The sequence below is a fragment of the Xiphophorus maculatus genome, chromosome 8, assembly GCF_002775205.1.
Source record: "Xiphophorus maculatus strain JP 163 A chromosome 8, X_maculatus-5.0-male, whole genome shotgun sequence".
Classification (NCBI taxonomy): domain Eukaryota; kingdom Metazoa; phylum Chordata; class Actinopteri; order Cyprinodontiformes; family Poeciliidae; genus Xiphophorus; species Xiphophorus maculatus.
The window spans coordinates 10,957,598-10,978,135 of record NC_036450.1 but is presented as its reverse complement, the minus strand read 5'-3'; the positions used below and the strand labels follow the sequence as shown (position 1 = coordinate 10,978,135).

General features: G+C 35.7%; 1 protein-coding gene across 1 annotated transcript in view; it reads left to right on the top strand.

Moving 5' to 3' along the window:
• LOC102222271 (glutamate receptor ionotropic, NMDA 3A-like) overlaps positions 1-20,538 on the top strand; it is a 51,079-nt gene that overhangs the window by 28,477 nt on the left and 2,064 nt on the right. The window contains exons 3-9 of the mRNA XM_014470582.2: positions 760-1,429; positions 2,467-2,850; positions 3,092-3,237; positions 6,636-6,751; positions 7,893-8,044; positions 11,327-11,488; positions 12,252-12,322. Of these exons, the coding sequence (XP_014326068.2) occupies positions 760-1,429; positions 2,467-2,850; positions 3,092-3,237; positions 6,636-6,751; positions 7,893-8,044; positions 11,327-11,488; positions 12,252-12,322 (1,701 nt within the window). The remainder of the gene's footprint in view (positions 1-759; positions 1,430-2,466; positions 2,851-3,091; positions 3,238-6,635; positions 6,752-7,892; positions 8,045-11,326; positions 11,489-12,251; positions 12,323-20,538) is intronic.

The following is a 20,538-nucleotide window of genomic DNA, read 5'->3' as shown; positions in this document are numbered from 1 at the left end:
TTTGTGTCATGCAATAATAAAATTGCAATTTTAGTAAACCCTGCACTGAGTACAGTGAGAATTTCCTCAATGGATCATTGGCGCCATTATTTATTTGTGACTCAGTCACAAATAAATAATGTGACTGAGTCACATTATTGTGACTTATAATATTATAATATTATATATATAATATACATATTATATATTTATATATATATATATATATATATATATATATATATATATATATATATATATATATATATATATATATATAATTATATAATTATATATAATATAATAATTATATTATTATATAATAATAATATTATTATATTATGTGTCATGTTTATTTTTATCTTGATTTTTTTACTTCTTATTTTGTCTATTTTATCTTTTTACTATGAAACTTTTTTGTGTCTGTAATAAAGATCTGATGATGATGTGGTATTACAAAGAAAGTGTTGAGATGATGATTTGATGAATATGCAAAATACTTATATACATTTAATAGTTCCAAAGATATTTTAAAGTTCACTGTGTCGGTATGTTTATTGACTTTATGGTGATTCTTGAGATATATAATAGAGGGTTTAGAATGATCCTAAAAGTCCACTTTTAGGGAATATTTAGTATGCAGTTTATTTTAAATTTTTGTGTCAAGTAAGATAAAAAAAATATTTTTTTAACTTCTATTGTGTCCTTTTGTCTTTCCACATTTTTCCTGTTTGTCTCTCGTATTTTTTCACCCTTTCACTCTTCCTCCCTTTTCTTTAGATTTCTGGCCAACACGTCATTTGAGGGCCAAAGTGGTTTCATATCCAAAGAAAGCCAAACTCAGAATATCATCTCAGAGGCCCATCACTACATCTGGTCTCTCCAGCTGGACCCTCTTGGCCAGCCAACCTGGACCCGTCTGGGACGCTGGCGCAGAGGGAGAGTTCTAATGGACCAGGGGGCTTGGCCAAGCCATCAAGGGTCTGGTAGCGGAGGAGACTGGCGCCGATCTGCGCGGTTGCACATGCGAGTGGTGACGCTGGTGGAGCATCCCTTTGTGTTTACCCGTGAGGTGGATGGAGATGGGATGTGTCCAGCAGGCCAGCTGTGCTTGGACCCGCTTACCAATGAGACCTCGGTTTTGAAAGGACTTTTCCAGAAACTTGCAGGACATAACGGATCTGTTCCTACAGAACTGAAGAAATGTTGCTATGGTTACTGCGTTGACCTGCTGGAAAAGCTGGCGGAGGATATTGGCTTTACTTTTGACCTATATATTGTCGGTGACGGGAAATATGGAGGGTACAAGAATGGGCGTTGGACGGGACTGGTAGGCGATCTACTAAGTGGTGCTGCCCACCTGGCAGTGACATCATTCAGCATTAATTCAGCCAGAAGTCAAGTCATTGACTTCACATCACCCTTCTTCTCCACCAGCCTGGGGATTCTGGTCAGTACTATCCTTCTCACTCTGACTACTTTTTGATTGCCTGTTCAATCCCAGTTCCTACTCTTTATTTCAGTCTCTCTTTGGCCTATCTTTTTCACTGTGTCATTGTCCTCCCTTAAATTCTCTCTGCTTGGTATTCTGGTGGTCGCTGTCAATACAGCAGGACTTTATTACAGCAAGTCTTACTTTATTGGACCCTAATGCAATTCCCCATGTAGGGTTGCACTGGTGAGTGTGCAGCTTTGTGGGGGCACTCTATTACTACAATTACTATAGCTATTCTCGCCAGCAGACAGACAGAGTGATGGTGGTGATCACTTTTCTTTCTTCCCCCTGTGGTGTAACTGGAAAGGTAAAACTTCAGCTATGTTTGGGTTGACAGTTCTTCAGAGCACTAGAGTAGAGTACTCTGATTAGTTTTCCTTTAGCTATTGCTAACAATGGCTTTATTGTTAGTTGTGTCTGTATAAAGTACATATTTATAAGCAAATTCCTCATGTAGGTAAAAAAGAATCTATTGCTTGTAAAAGTGATCTTACCCAGATTTGAAACTTTTGGGAAAATATCAAATTTAATTTGAAGCATTTCCAAACTTTTAAGTAAAACCTAATTTTATTTTCTAAGATATAAAAAAAATCTGACAGAAATCACTATTAGATACTGTAAGTGGATGGTGAGAATGGCTAATCCTTCTCTGATTAATTTTGTTGTGATTTTATTCAATACCAGGATATTAACGTTTCATTATTTTTAAGACACTACACACAGTTTTGAGCTATAAGGATTATGACAAAGTTTCCAACAGGCTGCCTCAAACAAATGCATAAAGTATCACATCATCACCCATGTTGATTCTCTATTAAAAGTTAATATGTTTTCAGTTTGTTTCTTCATAAGGAATGTCAAACTTTTACAATTTTAAGTTGGGATGAAAAAACAGAACAACAATTGAATTAGGGAATATAGTATTAAAATGATAGTAACTCTTATGTGTCAGTCAACTCAGTTCTAAAGTTTTCTGCACCTGTCCTGCGTAGGTTCGGACCCGTGACACAGCTGCACCCATTGGCGCCTTCATGTGGCCTCTCCATTGGTCTATGTGGCTTGGCATCTTCGTCTCCCTCCACGTCACCGCTGTTTTCCTCACCCTATACGAGTGGCACAGCCCCTTTGGAATGACCCCTCGTGGACGCAATCGTGACCGCGTCTTCTCTTTCTCCTCGGCCCTTAACGTGTGTTATGCTATTCTCTTCGGGAGAACAGTAGCCATCAAACCCCCGAAGTGCTGGACTGGGCGCCTGCTGATGAACCTTTGGGCAATCTTTTGCCTCTTCTGTCTGTCCACCTATACTGCTAACTTGGCTGCGGTCATGGTTGGGGAGAAAACCTACGAGCAGCTGTCAGGAATACATGATCCAAAGGTAAAAGATGACACTTTAAATAGTTAATTTTCCACAAGTAGTTGTTTTGTTAGACAAGTCCAGTTCTCAAGGGCTTATATTTCTTTATTTTTACCAAATGTTATGTTGGATTATAAACCAGAACACTAAGATGGCTTAAAAAGAAACAAAAAAACAATAGATTTGAACTGAAGAATGATAATTTATTTAAGTAAAAGTTATTCTAAAGGTGAAATTTTGGTTTCTTTCTTCGCCTCTGCAGTTGCACCATCCCTCTCAGGGATTCCGCTTTGCTACAGTGAGAGAAAGCAGTGCAGAGGACTACGTCAAGAAGAGTTTTCCTGAGATGCATGAGTATATGAGAAGATACAATGTTCCAGCAACACCAGATGGCATACATCATCTAAAGTAAGACAACAGATCGGATAGAGGGTGTATACTGTATATCATGCAGGCACACATAAAAGTCAGATTCATATTCTGATGTCATCTTTCATAATGTTGACCCAGCTATCTCTTTATGTCATTTCTGCAAATCTGAATACGATATCTTCTTTGATAAAAGATGCATGCGCGCCTAAGGAATGTCGGCATTTATGAAGAAGGGAAAAAAAGGGGGGAAATATTTCAACCCTATTGCTGTCATTCCCCACCCCAAGCTTGTCTGTTTGTATTCAGATCCCACCCTACTCTTTACCCTGCCACTGCTGTCATCCTAAGCTGCTTCAACATTCAGCTGGCATCCCTGTGGAGCATGGCTGAATATAGTGGGAAAAGGCAGCTGCAACACAGGCCATGGCAAGGACACAATTTACAAGGATGAAAAGAGATTTATTTTTTACTTATTTATATATATATATATATATATATATATATATATATATATATATATATATATATATATATATATATATATATATATATATATATATTACAGTGTCACAGGAATAATGTCCTCTGTAGAGAATTACAGCTTGCCATCATGTCACAAGTGTGCTGCAGAACTAACCATTGTGTTAAGGTGCAGTCAGCCAGGGACGAGGCATAATGTATCAGCGACTTCATTGTGCTTTTTAGAGTTCTAGCATAATACCACTGTCTAGTGTAATAACAGGAGTGAACTATGAGGACAAAAAACTTTACATCAGCTAAAACCTTCACAGAACAATTAAAAGATATTTCGAATGAAGGCAAAGGAAGGAGACATTTGGAAAGAAAACTCAACCGAACAAGAAACATGCAAACTGCAACAGAAGCATAGGATTCATGTTTGAATGTTTTAGCAAAAATATTTCCTTATAAGAAACATTAACTATGGAAAATCTACGACACCAAGGTTCTACAAGGTTGAGTAATAGTATAATCGCATGTTTCTTTTTCAACGGAGAACTCTTTCACCACTGATTCAAGTGAAAATGACCTGGAGTTGGTTTTAATGACTGATGTGTGTATGGCTTGGTATTAATAGGATAGAAATTTGTTGAAGATTATCTTAATTTATCATAATATAAAAATAAAAATAAAAGGTCAATCTTTCATAATTCATTTGCTTACTTCTGTTTTAATATGTCATATGAATTTAAATTACCACCCAGCCATATATTCAATAGGTGTTTTTTGGGGATGGTTTTACATATTATTTTGGACCCTTAAAAACCTGCTGTAGCAGTAGGGATTTTGGCAATCAGAACTTAAACAACCGACTGTAGGTTTTATATCTGTCATCACATTCATACGTGTGTTTTAAAGTAGCAGAAAGAGCATGCTACACAATTTTTGACAGCCCTGGTAAAAGATTCTTCAAAAACTTTCTAGCCTGACCGAGTGAGGAGTTTACTTCTGGTGTACCTCATAGATTAAATTTTGGCCCAGTTTTATTCTCAGTTTTGCACATTATTCAGCCGATAAAAAATGAACCAAACTACAAAGCCAGAAAAACCCAAAATAAGCAAAAAAAAAAGTTCCTACCAGGTACTTTTAATCTGACAAGAGAGTCTAGTCGAAAAAACATATATTAAAATGTATACGTATGTAATTATACACATTTCTTGAATATTACCATCTAACATAATTTGCAGCAACAATTCTGTGATATTTTTCATGCACCAACACAAAAACATGTTCTGTCACCAGAAAAGAGGATGTTTCAGAAAAGGAGACATGTTTTTCCATCTTCTTTGAAAATAGTGGCTTCATTAACTAAACAAATTGGATTTAAGATGAAGGCTGAAAACCTCAACATATTTCAAATCAGTATAATGAGCCGGCAACAGTGAGTTAGCAGGATTTCAAATGCTGCCCTTGATAAAAAAAAAAATAAAATACGTAATAGAGGTTGAAAAGTCTATTTCATTATTTGAGAGTTGAAATTTCTGAAGGCCTGACACAGAGCTTCAACATCTCAACTCATTTTAATGTATTTGTGAAGAATCTAAATAAACTGGTTGAACTTGGAGACAGATATTGATTTTATTGGCCGGTGGTCTACAAAGTTCTGGAAAAAAATGCAAGGCCACTTCATGAGATCTTTAGGCAAGACAAATATTTCTAACAAAGCTATTTTAACACTAACTTTCAGCACTGCATATGGAGATAAATTACATTTTGGAAGATTTAAACATCAATGAGCCCAGAGGGGAAAAAGCAGCTTAAATTCAGAAAACGTGGTAAAGGATATTATCCAGAAATCATGTTTTAAATATGAAATTTAGCTTTAAAAGTTAAATAGCCTAAGCTGATGTATATTTGTTTAGTAAATATGTTAATTTATTTGACAAAACCTCCAAAGATAAAAACATCACATGATTTTGAAGATCAGTAATTTACTATATTGCAGCGATGTCTGAAAACCTTGCCTGCAATATGACATTCCACACTTAGTTTTGATAATGCTTTGCAGAACAATACCACACAGTGTTTGCTCTTTAGCCTGAGGAGTGCTTGCACAATTTGTGTCAACACTCTCGTTTAATTAGTACAGCTTGCTGTGGTAGATGAATGCTGGGACACATTGTGTGCACTCCAGATGCTTTCCTATCAGTATAGTTAAGAGGCCATTGCTGTGATATTTTTTTGCTGTCAGCTTTCTGCTCTCTGACGGGTTTGGAGGGAAAAAAACTATTTCTTTTTGTTAATTCCTGTCATTACTTTACTTAAAAAGCTAGCCACTGACTGTGTATAAAAATATAACCAGGATAGAATATCTATATACATTTTTGTTGTCTTTTCTGTGAAAAACTGTGTAAGTTTTCCTAGAGAAATCTACTCGGAACATAAAACGATTACACCAGGTCTCGTTTCTCATTTCCCTAATCCCTATATTTCTCAGACGAGAGGACTACAGCTTAAAGTGTTGCAGCATAAAGTGGACACCCCTGGAAGAAATAGATGAACCATCAACTGGTGCAAATTCTTTTTAGACAATCAAACCTTGCTTATTTTTGGTTAAACTTTTATAAGATAAGGAACTATTTAGCTTGCATCATCAGTATATATTTGTTTCTCATGTGCTGGTTAAGAAAGACCCACAGTGACATGCAACACAATATTACAATGGCTGCTGTGATATAACATAGAAACTGCTTGTCGGTATACGTTTCCCATTGCAACTTGCTGCCTCACATTTGAAATGTTCCTCTGAATAATTTTCATTGGAAGAACAAGATAAACTTTTGCCTCACCTTTCACAACACAACTAAGAGACACATAACCTTTAGCCTCCCAGAGCAAAAGGTAACTGAAATGCTAATTAATAGGATAAGGGATGATGGTGACTCCTCTATAGTCCTCTGTCTGTCTTATTACAGGGCTGACCCTCAGAAACTGGATGCTTTCATTATGGATAAAGCCCTGCTGGACTATGAGGTTTCCATAGACGCCGACTGCAAAACGCTCACAGTGGGGAAACCTTTTGCCATAGAAGGTAATATCTGAATGTTATGAGCTTTACAATTGTTTGTTTGTTTAGTAAGCAACAGTAATGATAATGAAAAAAATATAAAAAAGACAACAGAAAATGAGGGTTAATTGCAACCCATCAGAATTGCACACATCTATAGTGGAGCCCCGCCTACTAGCGGTTCAGTATTTGCGGATACATACATTTGCAGATTTTTATGTTGAGTGTAACTCCAAATTATTCTTGGATGATGTTTGCATTTGAGCATTTACTGGAAGGACGCATATTAAAATGTTAGAAAGAAAATACAGGTTCCCAAAGACAATTTGTCTTTTCCAAAGACAATTTTACCACCAACCAAACCTATTTTGTTTCTAATTAAAAGATGACCTCTTGTCTACTGAGTCATCTCTGCATCCATGCAAGTTGTCAGGATCAGTAAAAACACAAATCTTACTGCTCAGCTTGGGACAAAATTTTTATTGTTTTCTGTTGTCAAATCAGTCGAGCAGAGCAAAGGAAATCCCATTTCATTTCTGACTTTTCCCTAGATGAATAATTAAAATCACTCTTATTCAAAAATGAGACATAATATTTATTTAATTTGAATAAATGCTCTGTTTGTTATTAACCGACAGACTCATTTTAACTCTTGATATGTTGATTTAATTTCATTTCATACCAGCATGGTTTTAAACAAACAACAATTTTCACTTCAAACACCCTAAATTTAACAATATCAATCACTCAACATATGCACAGTAGTTTAATCTTTTTGGCTTTCAAAAGCTTACAATCTCCACTGTCCACAGTTAATCTCTGCTCCATTTAGTCATCCTCTTCCTCCCGCTGTGGAAATGTTCCCATGGCGCCTGCTTCCATTACAGGCCACCACAGCCCCAGATTCCAGTGCTGTTGTTAATTACTTAATGCACCCTTAAGCCTTCAGGATACAATTCAAATCAATCAGTGCAACCAGGTTACTTTTGTAATTGGCTGTTGCAGAATTTGTCACACTTTCCTGGCTTGCTGAGACACGTGGACGAACACTGAAGTTATTTATGAGACTTCTCAAAAGAAGTGAAATACATGTTTACTATATGTTTACACCTACAAAAGTATAACTATTAATGAGACTGCTTTGTTTCTGTGTTGCTATGGGCAGGATACGGCATAGGCCTCCCTCAGAACTCGCCACTGACCTCCAACTTCTCAGAGCTTGTTAGTCAGTACAAATCCGATGGGTTTATGGACATGCTGCATGACAAATGGTACAAGGTTGTGCCCTGCGGAAAGCGCAGCTTTGCTGTGACTGAGGTAAGTGTGAAGGTGTTGAGTGAATGGAGTTTATGTGCTGCTGTTTATCTCACATAAAGAGCAAAATAACAATCTAACACTAAAATAAACTTTCAGGGTGTTTAAAATACAATATCGTCACTTTAATGGCCTTCATATTCGTCAGACTTTTGCACATTTTGTCATGCTACAACCAGAAACTTCAATGTATTGCAATTTGTAGTTATGCACTATTGTGTGTTGATTCATAAAAATAATTATGCATCATAGATGAAAATTTATAAAATCCAAAACTCATCTAATTAATAAAACAAGTTAATCAGTGTGTAATTTAATGTCACTGTTATGTAAAGAACTCATATTATTTGGAGAACATTAGTGAAGAAGCCGCATCAAGGAACAAGATACACACTAGACAAGTCAGGTATAAAGTTGTGTTGAAGCTTTAAATATATTACAGAGCACGGTTCATTCTGTCATGCAAAAATGAAAATGATATGGGACAACACTTGCACAAAGACATGACTGTCCAGGTAAACTGGAGGAAGGGGAACATAAATCAGCCTGAGGAAACCCTGAAGGAGCTACAGAGATCCACAGCTGAGAGGGAAAGAATCTGCTGGCATAGCAACAGTTAGTCATGCACAAATCTTTTCTTTTTTTTTAAGTGGAAAGCCATTTCAACATTATAGAGGCTCACCATAAACAACCATACGCATAAACACAAAGCTCCAATGGTGTTAAAGTGACTCAGTCAAATTTCAGACCTATATTCAAGTAAGGATCTATGTCAAATCCTTCAATGCATCCCACACATAGAGACTTTTATCTATAAAATATTATGAAAATCACACATTCTTCTCCTTTCTCTTCACAGTCATCCTCTCATTTTGAACATAAATACTCAATAAGACACATTGATCTTGGTTCTAATATCACAAAGGTTCATGGGTTGTGAATACTATTGGAAGGCCCATGAATAAATAGAAATGTTTCCATTCTAGGTCGTTCGACACAAGGGATTTGGTTTGTAGTCTCACCAACTTTCTGGTCCAACTCTGAAAACCCATTCCTTGCTCTCCACAGCCTCCTTATACAGTAATTGCTCTTCTCTAATTGAGACACTGGCCTCTGACTCTCCTGCTGTCAAACCACCTATGTCCCTCTAAGCAATCAATGCTCCATGGTCTGTGCTATTCTGCAATTTCCAAGCAGTTATCCATTTTCAACCAGGCCATCTTTCCAACCAGTTACATTGTTGTAGCATTATTGTAGTTTTCCAAAATTGCTCCTGACTCAGTAAAAGTGCACACAGGGGAACTTTGTCATTATTTTGTCTGCATGATTATATGTTTTGAAGTGAATGGCGGTCAGCTTAAGTTCTGCTGTTAATGATTGCATCAGATTAATAAAAAATAATAATAATGTGCCTGCAAAAGACAGCATAACCTCAATACATATGCAGCCTGAATGTAAATAATTCAGGAGGATCATATCAGTAGGAGAAAGGGTATATTGCAATGCCAAACTGTCGGTAACGCCAAAGTGAGCCATTTTCTAGTGCGTAGCCACTGAGATGTGCTGTAGATTCTATCTTCTGTAGCAGACATTTAAATTGCCCCAGGTGCATTTCATTTTTCAGCATCACAACCTAGCCTCCGCAAAGTTAGAGCAGAGACAGCTGCTCGGATAATATATTTTTCTTCTCTTTTATCTGTCTGTCGCTTAATATCACAACTTTTTCCACACAGGTACCTTGCAGAGATCATGAGGATACACTGATAGATTAAAAATGGCAGATAAATTGTGCAAAGTCAAAGTAGAGTAAAGGTAGATTCTGTGTTACCTGCGTTACCTTTCATACACTAGAAATGAGAGCTGGACAACATCAGCAGGAAATTAATGGGATATAAGCAGCATGAATTACCGAGCAGCCTGGCGCAGTTTAGTCCTACTCAGCATTTTCTATTTATTTATGTATTGTACTTTTTTTTATTAAGCCTGGAGATTCTAAAACGCTACAAAAAGGGAGGGGGGGGGGTGTCTAATGAATCACTCATCCAGCCCTCAGACTGTCCAAAAGAAATTATTCTAGATCAATAAATTAAATATTATTTAATTTTAAGGTCAAACGTCACGTTGCTCTTCAATAAATTCAGAGAAAGCTGATAATAAAGATGAGTTTAATGTAGGACATTAAAATACAAAGAAATTTGGCTCAAATCTTAATTGAGAAACATGATCACACTATTAGAGATATAAATATTATATATATAGAAATCACAGTGATGCATTATGCAATATTATTTTATCCTAAGGAGCAGATTCAGAAAAGTTGAGGTCATCATTATTTAAAATGATGAATGATATTACTCCTCCTGGTATCTTCCCTAACCCAACAAGCTTGGTCACACTTTTTTGCTAAAACTACTCTTCTTCTGTCCCAACAACATAAACTCAGGGTCCAATAAATAATTTGTTTTTTGAACATTTCCTGAGAGATTTTCTTCCCCAGCAATCATCTACCAGTAATGTCCATCCTGTCCAACTTTTACAGAGCCTTGGGCTTCCACTCTGCACAGTTTCATCAGAGGTAGCTGGCCAAGTTAACATACTGCAATGATGAATCTAATCCATCATGTATTTTGGACTTTATAATGTAATCACTGTAGCTGGCGCCATATCACAAGCTACTTCATGCTCAGCAGTAAATGGTTTCCTTATGATCATGCAGGCAGAGCTGCAGAAACTGCAACAGGTGGTCCATTGTGAAATGTCTAACACCTTAAATGCGGATTGCCAAACATTGAGGTTTGTGATGAAATTGAAATTCCAATAGATTCAGTCTTGTAAGTTTAGATCCATATGAGAGTCAATAAGGTAAAACATTAGGGGATGATGGTTCTGTGTATTCTTGGTAGAAGTGAATGAGCTTTTTTTTTAATCCTTTTGTTGAATAAGTAAACCAGATTCCATAACGAATTGAAAGTTAAGCTTATTTTTATCCAAAATAATGATGAGAGACAAACATAACAAGCAGCATCAGTGTCCAATGTCTTATTGTCCTGGACTATCAAGCAGAACGTCTTAGATGCTTTGGTCTAAGCATTGCAGAGAAAACCGAGAATTCTTGCTGAGTTGTCTTTTTTTCCTGATAATTGTCACATTGTATGCCCTTCATGTAAACTATTAGTTTGCAGTTGATATGTGTCTTTATTCTGCTCTGAAGTCTCCCACTTGGTTCTGTGTTTCACTAACTTTCTTTCTCTACATCTGACTTTCTCTCTCCCTCTCTTTCACCAGACACTGCAGATGGGCATAAAGCATTTTTCTGGTCTGTTTGTGATGCTGTGTGTAGGCGTGGCCTTATCTCTTCTGACCACGATAGCGGAACACATTGTGTACAAGCTAGTGATCCCGAGGGTCAAGGAGCCACGCTCCAAATACTGGCTGCACACTAGTCAGGTACCGACTCACTGAACTGAACAAAAAAAATAAACAGAAACATTAGGAGACTATTTCACAATTACCAGGAGAAGATTTCTCAGTGTATCTTAGAAAAGGTCTGTGAAAGGAAAGATGCTGTCTGCAAAAGAAAATTAAATTTTAAAGTACAAAAATTAAGATATAATACTGTTGTGCCTCAGAGGTTTGTTAATTTCACTGTTAATTATTTAGTGGTACTTTTGCTTAGCATACATCACACCTTTGTGAGTTCTTTAAGATTCCAATTAAATAGTATTAATTACATAACTCAGGTTTGCAAACAGCTGTTACTGTAATACAACTGACTTGTTTTTTGAAGTGTTTGTTGCTTTTTTTACCCTTTTAAATGCACAAAAGCACACAAAAGTTGAACTTTAAGAAGTTTTACTGTTTTTTGAAACTACATATTTGGTTGATTTAACTATCTTGGTACTTTTAGACTTCACTGTATTGCTAAGGTCCTTGTTGGAACCTGCAAGAGTATTTCCTCTTGTGTCAGATGAAATGTAACTTTGGAAAATAACTATCTTTATATATACATAAATAAAAGAACAGCTACAACAACTATATATATTTTCTGTATCTCTTGAAGCTTGAAGATATTAGTCTGTGTAATCTATCTGCATATGTATTTTTCACTCAATGAATTGAGTTACTGAAATATTCTAATCTGTTGAACATGCTGTTTGTAAGACAAAACATTTAAGTGTTAAAATTACACAATGTTTTGATTGTTTTCCAGAGATTACACAGAGCCCTTAATTCTGTCTTCATCGATGACAAACTACCAACTGTTACCAAGCCTGAAAAAAGGTAATGTCCTTGTCTTACACACTTTACTCTGTGTAGCTCCACCCATCCATCCATCCATCCATTTTCTGTTCACCCTTTGTCCCTAATGGGGTCGGGAGGGTTGCTGGTGCCTATCTCCAGCTACGTTCCAGGCGGGAGGCGGGGTACAAACTGGACAGGTCGCCAGTCTGTCGCAGGGCAACACAAAGACATACAGGACAAACAACCATTCACACACACACACACCCCTAGGGAGAATTTAGATAGACCAATTAACCTAACAGTCATGTTTTTGGACTGTGGGAGGAAGCCGGAGTACCCGGAGAGAACCCACGCATGCACAGGGAGAACATGCAAACTCCATGCAGAAAGACCCCGGCCGGGAATCGAACCCAGGACCTTCTTGCTGCAAGGCAACAGTGCTACCAACTGCGCCACTGTGTAGCTCTATGTCAGCAAAATGAACAATTTAGATGACAATTTTATATTCCCACTAGTTTAGTTTATTTTACCAAGTTGATTTCAGATAACCCTCTTCTACATTGGCAGAACTTTGCAGATGTGGCATAATTATTCGTTTTTATTTCAGTATGTTGTTTTGACTTGACATTTAGGCTCATTAAAACTTTTGTCAAGCTACATTAAGTAGGTAGGTTTTGTTGTGTTTTTTCCTTTCCTTTAAACAAACGAAAAACTGCTTTTGGTCATTTACTAAGAATGACAAAAACTGCTTTTTACTGAGCAAAGATTCTCTTTCCCATTACTTCTACTATTTGAACTTTAAACACCAGACCATAAATGTACTGGAAATGTTACCGAAACCGTTCATGCTAGAAATCATGCTGAACTCTGGAGTGTCATTATGAATAAAATATGGACCATATAATCTCACATTCATTCACACTAAAAATACAGGATAGCAGTTCCAGCCGAGAGCCAATTTTCCAAACTTAAATGCCCCATTGGTCAAATTATCAGCCTGCGAATGAGTGACATCAATTAACATCCAAGTGGCAGTTAAGAGACCCATTTTTAATCAGGAACTAAATAGAATGGTCAATCTCTTAGAAGGCAATTATCTGAGGGAGTTGAGAAAATAATCTGATGCTGACGTCAGAGTATTGTCAGAAATAGTGAGGCACACAGGAGGTAAGTCAAAAGACTCTCCTTTCTAATATTGGTCCTTTTTTAAAGGACTTATACACTTCATGACTGTAAGTTTGTCATCTGTTGTAATTTTCCTTTTATTTTTTAAAGTCCTTGGTTAAAGTCAACTCCCAGTCGTCGATGTTGATGTAATTGTATATCAGTTAGCCAGGTTATATCTTACAGGATGGTTTGTTGTGTAAGGGGGCAGAAATGGCGTTTTTTAGATTGTTGACATTGTGGTGTTGATCTAACAAATATATTTGTTTCCCCTAACAACCTCAAGCAATGTTTTTCATCCCTTATAGTGTCACAGAAAAGGTGAGATTGTACTGGCTGCCACAGTGTCCTATCTGATGGTGTCGGATTACATGACCTGTTCAAAACGTAGCAAGAAAATTAGTCATTAAATTCCAAAACCTTCAAAGTTTTATCTACAAATAATTCACTGAATTTTGAAAATGTGCTACGAGCCAAATTATCAACTAGTCATATCAAAACAGAAGGAAAACATGCTACTGTGAGCCTATCAAATTTTCAAGCTGGTCTTTTTGGAATATTGTAAACTGGATCAAGATGTAAGTTTATTAAATATATTTATTTATTTTTAATATATTATAAAGTTATGTCTGTTTTACATGGCACATTGTTGGAAGGTTTTAGTACTCTAGTTTTTATTTTAGGTGGCTCTTTTGAAAACATAAGCTGGGCCAAAAAAAAAGAAAGAAAGAAAAACGATGTGGTAATGTCCAGAAGGTCACTGGTGTGTGTATTAAGAGGGCCAAAGTTACAATAAAGTGGAAATGACTGAAGCAGACCAGGATCCTATATTGGCTAATTTTGTAATTTTAAACAACTTTGATCAGTTGATCAGAAAATCCTTATCAGGGTGTTTGCTTAGTAAACAGATTTAATTTCAAATGATTCCACTCTGCAGTAAAAGTTCAACTTCTCTGTATATTTCACATCCATCTCTACTTAGAACAGTAGGGGACACTGAGGTAAAGTGCACAAAGTGGGGATTAAATATACATAATAATTATGGAGACAAGTCCATGTGAAGGATGCCTATGGTAATGAGAATAGACCTCCTACCCTTGCAGACTTACCTCATTCAATCAAACTCCTTCGCGTCATACCTCCATGCTGTCTAAAAGTCAGAAATTATTACTATCTCATTAGCCACATCTCAGAAACCTGCTGCCATGTGGAATGTCTGAGCTGCAAGCACTGCACTGCACTTTGATGGGTCTTGCATTTATTGTACAGGAATGCAAACAGTAAAATAATCCAATTTTTTCCTTACAGCATTAAGTCTGAAAGTATCAGTTTATAATCCTGTTCAGGTGCAGAGCTGTTAGTCTGTGTGGAAGATATGATATGACCAGCAAAGAGCAAAAAGGTTAGAATTTAATTGGCTATAATCAGCGCTCTTGATTAAACTACAACCTATTAGATTTCCTAACTATATCAACAGGAACGTCAAGAAAAAAAAAAATCATCAGAGACCTGTCGGTCTGAGTTTGGAGAAATGTCTGCAGGTCAAAATATTCTCAGATGACCAATTAAAACTGTTTTCAGAATCAAGCTGGAAACACACACCACAAGGACAAAATAAAAATAATGAAATGAAATCATGGGTGCTTCCAGTTGATCTTTAAAATCCATATTTCGTGCTTGTCATGAAACACTGAGCCAAAACTAGAAAACTGAGCCCACAGACAGTTTAAATGAATAGAAAGTAAACATTATTGATGAAATGCTAACAAAAAAGGGCAGGTGAAATAAGATGCAATAAGAAAAGCAGCTAAAAAAGCAATAAACTCAATTAAGTAAAGAGAACATTGGGATTTTCAGAATTTTATCAACCTGGCGATGCAAAACAAAGGTAAGAAACAAAAAGTAATCTGGGAAGCGATGTGAGATTAGTCTATGGAGACCACTCTCTGTGGGGGCCGAGAATAACGAGGAACAGGTGGTATTACTCAATCGATCACACAAAGGGAAACACAATATGAGAGACATCTGAGGTAAGCTTTCCCTTGATCCAAAACAAGAATTAACTAAATTGAGACCAAAATCCCCTTTCAGTAAAAGGCTAGCTCACTCTGCAACCGCATTATAATCATTTAAACTGATTTTAGAACTTAGCTAACTGGTTGTAGTCTGCACTGGGCACACACACACACACACACACACACACACACACACACACACACACGCACACACACACACGAGCTAGGTTCACAGTTTTAGCAGGCTGTGTAGTTTGAAACTAAAATAGATTATTACCGTAGTCATCACAGAACAAAGGAATACGCCAATTACACAATAACAAAAAAAAGGCCTTATTAATAATTTGAGACTTTACTTATGGTGAGCAGGTTGTTCAGTATCTTGTGGAAAACACCAGTGGGTTCATAAGATTCAAAATACATAAATGGGAGGTCATCCTTGTTTCATAAAATTCCATTATAAAAGATATATATATATATATATATATATATATATAATATTTTTGGGATTATTTGTAATAAATAACCATATATATCATATGTATATGATATATTTTGGGGATTATTTGTAATAAAAAAAAGTATGGTGTGTAAGAGCATGGAAAAAAATGAAATCAATAGTTACAAGACTCAGTACTTGACCTCTTGAACTGGATGCACCAGAAATGTGTACAAATTACACTGAAATGTCCTTCCCTAAGCAATATTTCTGTATAAAGTAGAAAAATATAAAATAGGAATGTGCTATCCATGTCAAGGTAAAAATAGCTAAACATGTTGATTTCAGGGAGGGGGGAGCAGAAGATTTCAGGCCTCCTTTCTTGAAAGTGAAGTAGATGCTAATTGTGATGCATCGGTCTAAGATTTTTTGTGTGGACAATTTCCAATTTCTGATTTGATAAAGCTTTGATTCCCAAAATCCTTGTAGCCAATTTCTAGTTTCCATGATAAACTATATTTCTTTCTTTTTTCGTTTTTTTTTTTGCATGCCACAAAACAGAAGAGCATCATTTTGTGAAAGAATAATATGTTCTATGATGAGTTTTGAAAATCAAAAACTAATGCATCTTTCTTGACATTTAAGAGGAAGGGTGTTTTTAAACTGTTAAATCATTCATTCATTACTTGGAACAATGCAGGAACCTTTTTGACATAATCAATCAATAATTAATAGCAGTAGCAGAAGTATGTGTGTGAGAAGAAAGGAGGAGTCTACATGTATGAACTGCAGTAAAACAGGGATTCACTATTATTCTAAAACAAAGACAACATAACTTCTTAAGTGAAAATTTAAACTTTTAAAATCTTGCATTAACAATTAGCACAACTGGCACAGTTAGCCATGAAGCTCTGACTCTGTGTGTCTTCTGTCGAGAATCCTTCAGGACTCTTACCTTAACTCTAAGATTTATTAAAGGCTTTCAGCATTTCCCAGATGTCTCAAGGTAGATAAAGCTTGAAAGCTCCTACAGATGAAACAGAACTTTGCTTTAGTACGTACCTTCAGCCTTTACGTTATCTGATAAAGTTTCACTCCCTGTTAGCAGCCTGAATTAACTGCTAAAAATGTTGCTAAAGAAACATGGAAGCAGCAGTTTGCTTCTTCCCTGGATGCTTCTGATACTGAAGAAAAGCAAACTTTAAAGTCCACTTCCCTCAATAATAACTTCCTCTCCAAAGAGTATTATTGTTAGCTCGGCTAATTTAGAGTTTGCAAAATATGCTAAATTTCTTGCATCTCTATTCCTAAAATGGATTGTATGCAGATTGTTTTATGAAGAACTGTCTACACTGAACACAATAAAGTTAGGAAATTTCAGTTGTAGCTGTTCTCTACAAAGTTTATTTTTTAAAATTAAAAAAATTTATTTATGGATTAAAAAAATATATACATGGTATACAGCTCTGGAAAAAAAAAATAAGAGACTACTGCATTGAACCCCATTAAAAGTCTCATGGTTATTCCACCTAATTTAGATTTTTGAACTCTTCCTGAGTTAAAACATTGGTGTTGTTGTTTCTAAATGAATATGAACTTGTTTCCTTTGCATTATTTGAGGTCTGAATGCACTGCATCTTTTTCGTTATTTTGACCATTTCTCATTTTCTTTAAATAAATATAATTGTTTTTGCTTGGAATTTCAGTCAGTAGTTCGTATAATAAAAGAACAATGTTCATGTAACATATATCAGCTTATCAAAGAAACTGACAATTTTATGTGGTCTGTATATAATCAGGAAAGGGGGAAAAAAGCAAAAATAAGTTTTAAACCTAAATAATAAAGTATGTTTTAACTCATAGTTGAATGTTGTGCATGTTTACCTATAAGGACACTATTAGTTATTATTATTATTATTAAATTTATTCAGTAAAAAAAACACTAATGGGAATAAGTTGCAGTACTCTTAAGCCTCCTGAAACTGGTGTGGTTATTATATGACCTGGGGCTTACGAGATCTGATAAAGTGTCCCTCATCTCAAAAATGTTCTCTCTTTCACCACTGCCATGCCGTGAGCACAGGTCGATAGTCGGAAATATCATTTTAAGATGAAACTCTTCTTATGTTCTTATATTCAGATGTGTCATCTGTAAGCTTTGATGTTAGGAGTATCTCATTAGATTCTTCTCATCACTTTTTTCCTCTGGTAAAAATAGCTTTTGATTTTGAGAGCTCTTCAGTAAAGCTCAAGCTCAGACAGATTTGGCCATATCACTTTAACAACTCTGAGAAATTAAATAAATCACCTCCAAAGAAATACAACATACGCTTTAATTCACAACAGTCTGACACTTAGTAAATAGATAATAACACTATAATGGTGCCCTTTCTATTTCCTATTATATGAATAGGAATGTATGATGATAACGTAGTGTAATAATTGTTTTTGGTTCACAACAAAATATTGACCTATTCAGCAGTTTCCCCTCTGACTTCACAAAATCCATCAAACATCAGTAAATATGTTTCACTGCACAAGAGCTGGCTGAAATAAAACAATAAAGTTATATTAACACCAAAAAGTTAAGACTCTACTCTCATTCAGTTGTAAACTAATTCATATTTAGTGTCATTGCACCTTTAAATCTTTATCATTTGATGTTATCACCACATATTTTGTGTATTTGTTAGGGATTTTGTGTGATGTAGAGCATGATTCTAGAGACGACTTTTAAAAGAATGTGATATAAAAATCTAATGTAAAATTTTAGCCATGACCCTGCATTACACGTGTGTGTAATTGAATGTATAAACGCAGATGTTTTGTGAGGAGCCTCAAATGTTTGTCAGAGAACATTATTGCACAAAGAGCATCATGAAAAGCAAGTAACATGTCAGCTCATGTATAGGTTTCTGGAATAGATTAAAGCAGGTTTAGGTTAGAAAATAAGAGCTTTGGTTTTCATCTGGAACGAGGGTAATGCTACAAGAGTCTTATTTTAGGCTGCTAAAGATTAAAAACTGAAACAGAGGTTAGTCTTTAAGCAGAAAACAAACCAATTGCAATGGAATAGCTTCACTTAGATCAAAACATTACATCAAATCATCTTGGGATTAAAAAGACGCAGGTAAAGTCCAGATCTAAATTCAATTGATAATCAGCAGCCATGCTTGAAAAATGATGCTCGCATGCACTCCACATCAAATCTCACTGAGCTTTATATGGCAAAGGAAGATTATCAAAGTTTCAGTCTCAAGAAGTGCAAAGCTGGTAGATTCATATCCCAAAGACTTAGAGCTGAACGGTACAAGACACAGTGAGGATGAATACAAACACATGAAATCTTTTTGGGAGTTTTTCAACATTTTAAAAACCCCAAAAATATATTAGTTTATGCCTACAAACAAAGATATGACCAAATATAGAAAATGTCAATGAGTATGAATACTTTTGCTAGACACCATTCATTAAATTACTCCTCAATCACCTTTCCTCCTTATGTGCATCGTAAAGAAAATATTGTTTTTGGACTAAAGTCCAAGAAGGCTTTTTTAATCTACAAAAATGTTTCAGCTCGGCAACTGTTTTTCTTAAAGTCGGTTGGCCTCAAACTCCTGGGAAATAGAATCCAAATTTGTCTTATATTGTTTGTGGTGGCTCCAAATTACCCTTCATAAATCATGATTATGAGGAATAAACAGGATCAAAAGAAGAAATAAACAGGCTGTAAAGTGGACACTGATTAAAGGATTTTGAATGTTCACATCACTCCTGAGAGCAAGAAAAAGAGGTAAAAACAAGGAGAGGAATGGCAAAGTGATGCATGCTTCCACTAAACGTTCGCAGCTCTGTCAAACTAAAGCTCTCCTAAGCATTGTGGTTTTAACTCCAAGGTAAAATTGAAGCTCCAGGTTGGCTGGCAAAGGATTGTTAGGATCACTGCTGGCACAGAAGGATGCTAGATATAAATCTAATATAAAGTCTGTATTAAAGTTTTTTAAAATAGATGTTAACAAAATCCTTTATGTTAACATCTAAGCATATTCATATTTGTGTGAAATGAATAGGATATCACTGATTTGTTACAAAAAAGATTGCTGTATTTACAGACTCAACAGTAAAGCAAAGTCAAACAATAATAAGAACAGTAGCTGATTTAAACAGAAATGTCTTTATGAACTACAAACAAATGAGTGACATAATTGCAAATAGAACACCAACAGGAAGTATGACAGTAACGTTTCATCAGGGACCATTTTAGAGGGGATTTGTGGATTTTAACTATGCATGGGCAGCTGTGGTCCCTAATCCTTGCAAATACAGTTTTTCACCATAGTGGTCAGTTTTGAGTATAAATGAATTTTGTACATATTGCAATTTAAATTTGTTTTATAGAAGTCCATCCAAAATTATTCGTCTCATTCATCGTGTTGTAGTAATGTTGTGGAATGAAGTTGTGACACGGCAACATTACAACAGGAAATATAGCAGCACAATCAAATTTCAGAAAAAGTAATATTCAGCTTCACCAAATAGTTTATTACAACACAAATTATTTCAGAAAATATCCAGGCTGGTATGAAAGAATGCCAAAATAAGTACCTCAAGAATGATGTCCAAATGTTGTACAGAAC